General features: G+C 42.9%; 1 protein-coding gene across 1 annotated transcript in view; it reads right to left on the bottom strand.

Moving 5' to 3' along the window:
- HDAC2 (histone deacetylase 2) overlaps positions 1-9309 on the bottom strand; it is a 35929-nt gene extending 26620 nt beyond the window's left edge. The window contains exon 1 of the mRNA XM_006839916.1: positions 8970-9309. Coding sequence (XP_006839979.1) covers positions 8970-9021 — 52 coding nt within the window. The 5' untranslated portion in view covers positions 9022-9309. The remainder of the gene's footprint in view (positions 1-8969) is intronic.
- Positions 9310-10543: the final 1234 nt, after the last annotated feature.

Raw genomic sequence — 10543 nt, 5'->3', positions numbered from 1 at the left:
AGTCTTTTCTGTTTATCACATTACTTAATGGTTCAATTGTGAGAAGTTTTTGTTTTCTTTATATGCTGAGGTACACTCCATACTGAAGGCTGTATATAGTCTTTGACCTTCAGTAGTAGTCTTTTTTTTTTTTGCTTCCAGCAAGTCTTTTTTTGCTTCCATTAAAAGCAAAGTTGTTAATGAGTCTTCTTCCAATCCTGATGCTACGTTTTTCTTTATACAATCCAGATTCTAGTATTATTTGCACAGCATACAAATTCAGTTTGTTGTTAAATGTTGTCAAGTTAGCTCCAACTCATAGCAACTCTGTATAGGGTTTCACAGAGGCAGCTGGCGAATTTGAACCGCCAAACTTGCGGTTCAAACCAACCTTGCAGTCCAGTATATTATCTTGCAGTACCATACCAGAACTATACAAATTGAATAAGGATCGTAAAAGGATAACAACCCTGACACACACCTTTCCAGATTTTAAATCATTCAATATCCCCTGGTTCTGGTCTTCTAACAACTGACTCTTGGTCCATGTACAGGTATCTCATAAGCATAATTAGATGTTCTGTAATATCCATTCTTTGCATTATTATTCAGTTTGCTATGCTCTATGTAGATTAAAGCAAAATTAAACATATTTCTCGTATTATCTGCTTTCAGCCAAGATCCAATTGACCTCAGCAATGTTACCCCTGATGATACAATTTCTGAATCCAGCTTGAATTTCTGCAGCTTTCTGTTGCTAGACTGCTGCAACTGTTTTCAAATTATCTTCAGTAAAAACTTACTTGTGTGAGATATTAATGTTATTTATTCGATGATTTCCAAATTCCATTATGTCACTTTCTTTAGAATATGGATGAATAAGGATATCTCCCAATCAGTTGGTTAGATAGATGTTTTCCATATTTTTTTTAGCATGCATCAGTTTTTGAAATACTTAAATTTGTATTTAGTCAATTTCTGGAGCCTTGTTTTTCACCAGTGCTTTCAGAGCAGCTTGGACTTCCTTCCATACCACTGGTTCTTGAAATGGCTGAACATCAACCAATTATTTTCAGAACAGTGACTCTGTGTATTCCTTCCATCTTTTAAAGCTTCTTATAGCATTCAATATTTTGCCCATAGAAACGTTCAATGCTCCAAGTTACAGCTTCAGTTTTCTTCTCCAGTTTTTTCAGCTTGAGAAATGCTGAACATGTTCTTCCCTTTTGGTTTTCTAACTCCAGGTCTTTGCATATTTCATTATAATACTAAATCTTCTGAAGCTACCCTTTGAAATTTTCTCTTCAGTTCTAAACTTCATCATTTCTACCGATTGCTTTAGCTTCTCTATACCCAAGAGTAAGTTTCAGAGTTCTTGCTGAGATACAAAGGTACACAATCTCTTATTCAAAACCTTAAGACTAAATGTGTTTCAGATTTTATAAAGGATTAGCAGTTTTTTAACAAGGCTGTCTTCCTCAAAATATTCTGAGTTTTGGCTTCTACAATACAATGGAGTCAACATATTCATGATGACTCCATGTATATGTCAGATCAGAATTAGATTCCATAGCATTCAGTGACTAATTTTTCAGAAGTAGACCATCAGGTCTTTTTCCAAGTCACACCTAGGTGTAGACTTGAACCTTCAATTTTTTTTGGTTAGCAAGTTTCTCAAATTCACTCATTCATTTAACAAACAAACATGTGCAAGGAACTGATCAATGTACTTGGGTACCTCAGTGAACAAGAGTTCTGTCTAGATTAAGTCCTGGATCCTCTTGTCTATCTCTAACATTTTTTTCAGTCTCAGTATTTACCAGCTATAAGCAGTCAGTTTTTTGTACTAGCGGCTTGTGTGTTGTTGTGATTATAAAAGCTACACCATGGGTATTTTAAGTATCAGCAGAGTCACCCATAGTGGATAGGTTTCAGCTGAGCTTCCAAACAAAGACATACTAGGAAAGAGGAGAGAAGGACTAGTTGGTTCAACCATTTCAAGAGACAGCATATGATCAAGAGCCATTTCACGTGGACCAATGCATTCTGTGTCCATTCACATTCCCCCATACAATGCCTCTTGTTGAGATGTGTTGTTGTCAAGTTCATTCCAACTGAAGAGACCCTACAGAACAGAGCAGACCTGTCCCATAGGCTGAAATGTCTGGTGTAGTTATAGGATAAGCACTAGACCATAAGGTCGATTTTTACTAAAAAGTTGGCAGTTCAAACGCATCATCAGCCACTCCTTGGAAATTGTATACAGGGTCGCTGAGTCAGAACTGACTGGAAGGTACTTAACAACAATGTTAATATAAACAGACTACCACAACATTCTCCTGAGGAATGCCTGGTGGGTTAAAATGCTGAACTTTCGGCTAGAAGTGGGGCACATTTAAGGCACTATCAGGGCTCCTTCCACACTCTTCTGTTTGTTGCTGTTGTTAAGGACTTGGGAGTTCATGCCAACTCATAGAAACTATCCAGTTTCGCACCCCACAGTCTCTTCATGCCTTTCCCTAAGCCTTTCTATTAATTGCTACAAACCCACCCTACAAGTAGCCATCTGCATCTATGGAAACCATGGGGCAGTTTTGCCGTCTTATGGAGTCCTGGTGTGGCATTGTAGGCTAATGCGTCCGACTGTAAAGTCGTTTGAACTGCAAAGTCAGTGGTTCAAGTTCACCAGCTGCTCCTTGGAAACCCTATATAGGGTCGCTATGGGTCTGAATAGACTCCACAGCACTTAACAACAACATAGTGCCACTCTGTGTCAGAATCAACTGGATGGCAACAAGTTTTTGATTTCCTGTTAAGTGAACTGAGTGAGTTCTTTTCAACTACCTAGCCCTGCTATACCATATGCCAGATATGCGTCTAAGGGCTGGCCCACTCTCTGACTTCTAAAGTTCTAGTATGGCAGTGTAGGATAAGCACTGTACTGCTAATCACAAAGTTAGTAGTTCAAACCCACCACTTGCTCTCTCCAAGATTTAAAGCCTAGAAAACCCTATACAGGGTCACTGTGAGTCACAACGGACTGATTAGAACTTCACGCCTTCTCTAATTATCCTATCAAAGATACTCTCAATTACTCTTAACAGTCTTATTTCTTAAGACTGAAGTGGAGGGTCAGCGAAAAAACAGGAAGACCCCAAAGAGACGAACTGACACAGTGGCAGCAGCAACAGGCTCAAGCGTAGCAACAATTGTGAAGTTGATGTAGGACTGAGCAGTGATTCATTTTATTGTGTATAAGGTCACCATGGGAGTCCTAGTGTGGCGCTGTGGGTTAATGCGCCAGAATGTAAAGCCTCTGAACTGCCAGGTCAGCGGTTCAAGTTCACCAGTCGCTCCTCAGAAACCCTGTATAGGGTCACTGTGGGTTGGATACGACTCAACGGCACTTAACAACAAGGTCACCATGAGTCCGTCTGTATCAACTCAAGATGCCTAACAACAATACTTTATCTACTTGGCATGACTGTTGTTGTTAGGTCTACTGAGTCAGTTCCAACTCCCAGTGACCTGGTATAGCGTTTCTGAGGAGTGGCTAGTGAGTTTGAACTACCAACCTTACAATTCAAATCGACCTGGTGGTCCAGTGGATTATCCTGCAGTGCCACATCAGGACTCCAACTGACACATAACAAAGACTTCAATCATTGAAATGAAAAGAAGTACAAATTTTTTTGATGTAAAACTTAAGATCTGCTCTATAAACCTTCACATGTTCACAGAATGCTTAAAACTAAAGTATTATACTCAGGTTCCAATTCATATATTATTGTTATTAAGAGCTGTGGAGTTAGTTCAAACCCATAGTGATTCTGTATAGGGCTTCCAAGGAGCACTTAGTGAGCTTGAACTGCTGACCTTTTGGTCCAAACCGACTTTGCAGTCCAGCATATTAACCCACAGCACCACACCAAGACTCCAGTTCACATATGTACATCGAATCAGTTCCCACTCACAGTGACCTGTATAGGTCCTTCTAAGGCTTTACATCTTCACGGGAGCAAAAAGCCTCATTTTTTTCCCCAGTAAGACACCCTTCTTAGTCTCACTAGGGTGGCCTTCAGAAAAAGGTCTAATCAAAACAGTGGTTTCCAAAGTCATCTGCTGGGGCAGTTAAATTGATGGCCAAGAGGTCAGGCTCAGAAGGTTATAGAAAATGCTTCTGGGGATTTCAAAGGGTTGTGGCACTATAGGATAAGCACAGGATTGCTAATTGCCAGGTCAGTAATTCAAATCCAGTAGCCACTCCTCAGAAACTCTATACAGTTTCCCTATGAGTCAGTACTCACCACCAACAACCTTGGTAGATTTTCTATAAGGGCCCAGAAAATCACAGGGGCTTCTTAAGAAGTTTTTAAAAAAAAGGAAAACTGCATTGGCCAGGAAATTGTACCAAGGATTTTTTTCCATCATGACAATGTACCTAACTTAATTCTCTGAGGACAGCAAAGGTTGTCCTATGAGAATTTCATGGGGAAAACTACCCCATCCTCCCTACAGTCCTGGTCTTGCCTCTTCAGATTTCTTTTTACTCCCCAAGCTGAAAGAATATTTTAAATGAACACCATTTGAGTTCTTTAAGTCGCTGCTGGTTTAATATGGTATAACTGAAGCGCACATAACTCTACAGGGAAGAAACCACTGTCTTTAGAAGTGTATAGACATAGATGGAGAATATGTTAAGAAACAATAGTTTCAAATTTTATATCTTTAATAAAGATTTATACTATTTTTTTTTTTTTAACATTGTGCTTATTCTATAATACCACATCAGGACTCTAATAAGCACATACGTCTATAATTAGATATACACAAGGAGTTCTGGAGGCATAGTGGTTACAAGTTGGGCTGCTAACCTCAAGGCCAGCAATTTGAAACTACCAGCTATTCCGTAGGAGAAAGATGAGGCTTTCTGTTCCCGTAAACATTTACAGCCTTGGAAACCCTATACAAGGTCACTAAGAGTCAGAACCAACTCCTCGACAAACCACCACCACTATATATATATATATACACACACATATGTACACACACACACATATATATACACATACACACACATATACACACACACATACAAACACAGTAACACCCCTATATTATTGTGTACATCATTAAATATACTAAATGTGGTAGTCCTCAAGCTTACTTTAAAACAAAGCATAGTGAACATTTCTTTGAGTCCTGGTGTGGTAATGTATGATATGCACTTGTCTGCTAACTGAAAGGTCGGTGGTTCAAATCTACCAGCCGGTCCTTTGAAACCCTATACAGGGTTGCTGAGTCAGAACCATCCTGTATAAGGTTTTGAAGGAACTTAACAATAAGGTTAACATTTCTAGAAAAAGTATTTTTTTTAAAAACCATGAGTCCTGTAATCAAAGTTTACACCAAACATAGCTTGCTTTGCTAATTGTAAGTTAAATACATCACTCATATAATTTTAGAGTCATAATGAATATTGGAGTCCTGGTGTAGCAGGGTAGGATAAGCACTGGACTGCAAGGTCGATTTGAACCACAAGGTGGCGGTTCAAATCCACCAGTTGCTCCTCTGAATCCTTTACTGATTACTGATAATCTTGCAGTTATGTACAATGATCAATCAACTAGAAATGTTTTTTGGAAATTTTGGAGGCATGAGTCAACATCTATAAAGAACATCTCTTATTTTTCTTCAAAGATTTATGAATACGCGGGAGAAAGATGAGGCGATCTGCTCCCGTAAAGATTTACAGCCTCGGAAACCCTATTCAGGGTCGCTATGGGTCGGAACCGACTCGACGGCACTTAACAACAACAACAATTCATCAATGCCTAAAGGTTCACTAAAGAGTGCAATACTGAACTCACCAGTGGGCCCTCAGAAACCCTAAACAGGGTTGCCTTGAGTCAGAACCAACTCAATAGCACTTAATAACAGCAACCGTGGCACTGTGGGTTAATGCACCAGACTGCAAAGACGTTTGAACTACAAAGTCGGCAGTTCAAGCTCACCAGCTGCTCCTCGGAAACCCTATATAGGGTCACTATGGGTTGGAACCGACTCGATAGCACTTAACAACAATAGTTAATAGAATGTACTACTTCACTTTCCTCTTCATCTTTTTCTTTCTTCACCAATAAATTAAAACCAGATCATTTAGGCTAGATTATTCAGGATTTATGATATTACCCACCTCCAATCCAATACATATATACTCACAAATTATATTAATTCTTTGGCGTGGAATTGGTTTTACTTGCGTTCTACTCATTCACAATTAAAGATGCAAGAAAAATTATTACCTTTATAAACTGACAAAACAGGGTTTTGAAGTGTTGTTGTTAAGTGTCTTCAAGTAGGTTCAAACCCATAGTGACATAGTGTATAGGGTTTCCAAGGAACAGCTCGTGGGTTTGAACCACTGACCTTGTGGGAAGCAATCCAGTGTTTATCCTATAGTAGCACACCAAGGATAATGTAAATGTAAGTTTCTGGAATTGTGTAGTTTAGCACATGATCATATTAATAATTAGCCTCATGGTATTTATACACCTTCAAAAAACTTTGTAAAATAAAAGGAGTCAACTCTTTCCCATGAATATTTAAAATGTAAACAAAGTATTTCTCTCAAAAAACAGTCGTGTTAGAGCACAGACAAAAACCCACCAAAAGATCTCCACAGTCACTTAAACACCTGGTTCCTGGCCTTTAAGTAAAGCAGTTGAATGATCTACTATAAAAAGTTATTTAGTCACAATCATAAGACTGTCAAATATTTTTACTCAAGCTATCAATTCTGCATCCTTCCCTTGGGACCAGTCCTGTCCATATCCTCTCAAGTGGCATTGTGGATTAATGCACCAGACTGCAAAGACGTTTGAACTGTAAGGTAGGCGGTTCAAGCTCACCAGCTGCTCCTTGGAAACCCTATACATGGTTGCTACGGGTCGGAATCGACTCACCAGCACTTAACAACAACAAGGATACTCACAGATCACCCCAGAAACAAACAGCTGTTCAGAAAACTGCTACTCAAGTGTATCTCCACTCCAGGTTCTACAGCTCAAGTTTGGTAAGAAGTTAGAAACCAGCTTACACCCATGAAGCCCACCAACCAACAGCAATTAACAAGTAATGGAGTTTCCTCCATTACTTCAACACTTGACAAAAAACAATCTTTAAATCTTAGAAGCACTGTCATTAAAAAAAATTAATTTATACATTTAGTTACTATCCAATTTGACGAATGAATGTAAAGCCTCGGCTTTACCAGTAAAGGAAAATGTGCATGAATTCTTAAACAATTGACTTTCAGAAATGTACTTCATGTTAAAATTAAACTGTACTCCTATCTCCATCTTTACAACATGGCATAATTTCAAGTCAACTTATATTGCACAGTATGCAGTCTTCTCAAAAATATTTTAAAACGTGGCTGCTACTATTTTGTCCTAGCGCTAGAGCATAAGAACTCTACTGCTAACAGCAAGGTCAAAGGTTCAAACTGACCAGTCACTCCTGGGAAACACTATGCAGGATCGCCATAAGCTGGAACCCACAGCAACCCTGTACAAAGTTTCAGAGGAGCGGCTGGTGAGCTTGAACCACCAACCTTATGGTTCAAAGCGACTCTGCAGTCCAGCTCATTAACCCTGAACAATAGTACAACAATTTATAGACCTTTCTAGTATGCTATCTGATCTTTCTACAAACAACAGGGGCAGTTATAACAAACAGGCATAACTGAGCAGATGTTATATGGTTCTTTTCCTAGATCAGATTTATTCTGATCTAGTCTTCTACGATCTTTTCCAACTTCAAATCTGTGACTTACAATATACCAAACATAAAAGGAGGGTCCAAAATTTGTGCCCCACACCAATCAGACAGGGTTTTCAGGCCAATGAGGCTCGCCCCTTCGTTAAACTTTGAAATTTCCTCCCAAGAGTCACTTACTAGAAACTAAAAATTAACCCCTTCATTTATATCCGTAAAACAGATTTATTTAGAGTACCACAGGAAGTAAAATCAGACATTATTCGCTATACTGTGAGTTCATATATTCCCATACGTAATGGGAATATGTAGTACTTGTGTACTAGATCCCAAAGGGTTCCTGGCATTCCCAGCCTTCACAAGCAAGGTGCCAACGCTCTCCGACACCTCCAAAGCAGAGTATATCTCCGGATCGAACAGAGTAAGAAATGGGTGGGCACCACCTCTCATTAATCTACAATCCGAAGGTTAACTGCCTCAAACTTAAAAGCTTTAATTTGAAGTGCGGAAGTGGAGCCCTTCCATTTGAATCCCGAGAAAGTGGCGCTCTAAGAACCCGGTGAACAAAGGCGAGGGGACGGTGCCCACGCTAAACGCAGGTAGAAGGGCGTGTGCCACCCGGCAGCCTAAGGCCCGAACCCTCCCTCGCTCCTCTCCTGGGCCCACAGGTAAGGGGCGAGGTTGCAGGCCGAGCAGGCGAAGACGCACAGGGCAGAGCACGGAGACACGAGGGGAGGGGAGAAGGGGCTGCAGGGGCGGGGCTCCGCGGCCGCAGGGCTTTGTGTGGAGTCCGGCCGAGTAGTTTGACCCGGGGTGAGGGGAGGGCTCGAGGTGTGCCAAAGGCCCGAGCTAGGAACCACTAGCCTCCGCTCCCACGAGTGGCGGGCAGGCGTGAGGGCAGCCCCATTGGCCACAACCACGAAGCCGGGGTAGGCCAACGCCACCCCCAGAGCAGCTACCCTCGGGCACGGGAAGCAGAAGGGAGGTGGGGCATCCCTGCAACCCCCGACCGCGGAGGCTCTCGGGGCGGTGGGATCTCCTACCGATGGCGCAGGGTCGAGAATGGGTTAAGATTTAGTCAAACCTCGGTCCCTCCTCCTTCACACCCCCCAGCACCGGCGCCCACTCGTGAGGGCGGCGGCGGAGCCAGGCCTGCCTGACGCGGTCCGGGCCTGCAGCTGCCCTGACCGCCCACCCTCCCGGCCTCTCACCATCGTAGTAGTAGCAGACTTTCTTCTTGCCGCCTCCCTGACTGTACGCCATGGGTTCCCGGCCACCGCCGCCTCCGGGCTCCGGCTCCTCCTCCTGCTGCTGCCGCCGCGGCTCGGCGGGAAGAGAAAAGGGCAGGGGCGAAGGTGGGGTGATAGTCCTTCAGGGAAGGGAAGTCCGCAGGGAGAAGAGGAAGGGGCGCCGGGAAGGGTCGGTACCGCCCGGCCGAGGGGCCGAGAGCTCCGAGCCAGGGGGTGGCAGCGGCGCCAACTCGCGACTCTGGGGAGGGGGAGGGGGCAGACAAACCACCTCCGGAGGCCAAGGGGAGGTGGGACGCGTCCATTGTGGCCTCTAGAGGGCAGGAAGGAGTACGTTTAGATAAAGAGGGTCTCTTGACTCTTGGGTAAGAGCCTTAATGATGAACAAACAATTTGAGAAAGACAACACCAGATACATTTTCAAAATGAGAATAAAAGCCAGACTTTCCGTAAGAAGAAATAGGGAGCTTGGAGACGGGTTGATGATCTCCCCCTCGGCTCTCAAAACAGTGGTTGCGCCTATCCCGAGTCTGCGCAGTTGGCGCCTTCCTAACCGTTGCCTTGGCCGTCTAGACCCCCTCTGCGTCGTCGCACACCGCTCCCCTCCCCCACTGTCGCGAAGCTCCGGCGCAAACCCTCCAGTACCGACCACGTGCCGTGAATCCGGCGGGAAGAGACCTGCAACCCACGGGTGTAACTTGTCGCGGTTTTCTCATTTGTTCATTCATTCTTTTAATGTTTTGCTAATACTTGCACTGAGATACTGACCAGTTAAGAAGACCTATTAAAAAGGTCTAGGAGAACAGCCTACTGCTACCTGGGTTTGAATAAGCATTTCCAAATCCTAATGTGTAAGGCATGGTTCCGGAGTCCTGGTGTGGTGCTGTGGGCGGCGGTTCAAGCTCACCAGCTGCTCCTCGGAAACCCTATACAGGGCTGCTATGGGTTGGAACCGACTCTACAGCACTCAACAACAACAACAAGGCATGGTCCCAAATATTTGTGTTTATAATGAACTCCATTTCTACCAATACTAAAACCAAGCCCACTACCATGGAATAGATTCTCACTTAAGCAACCCTGTAGGACACAGAACTGCCCCCGAGGATTTCTATGGCCGTAAATATGAAGCCAACACCATGCCTTTCTCCTGCAGAACAGCTGATGGATGTTACCTGTAAACCTTTCATTTAGCAGCCAAGAACTTAACAAATGCATCACTAGTGCTTCTAGACCATCAATAAAAACCCCAAACCAAACCCATTGTCATGGAGTAGATTCTGACAGAGCAACCCTGAATCTTCACAGTAGCAGACAGCCTCATCTTTCTCCCTTAGAGCTGCTACTGATTTTGAATCACAGAACCTTTTGGTTAGCAGAAAAATGTCTTAACTCACAGCACCATCAACTCATATCATTATAGGTGTGCTGGTGATGCAGTGGTTAAGTGCTTGGCTGCTAACTGCAAGGTGGGCAGTTTGAACCTACCAGGAGAACGATATGGCAGTCTGCTTTTGTAAAGATTTACAGTCTTGAAA

Source organism: Chrysochloris asiatica, unplaced genomic scaffold (assembly GCF_000296735.1).
Source record: "Chrysochloris asiatica unplaced genomic scaffold, ChrAsi1.0 scaffold00027, whole genome shotgun sequence".
Taxonomy (NCBI): domain Eukaryota; kingdom Metazoa; phylum Chordata; class Mammalia; order Afrosoricida; family Chrysochloridae; genus Chrysochloris; species Chrysochloris asiatica.
The sequence above is the reverse complement of the archived record's forward strand: the minus strand, read 5'-3'. Positions and strand labels throughout refer to the sequence as shown.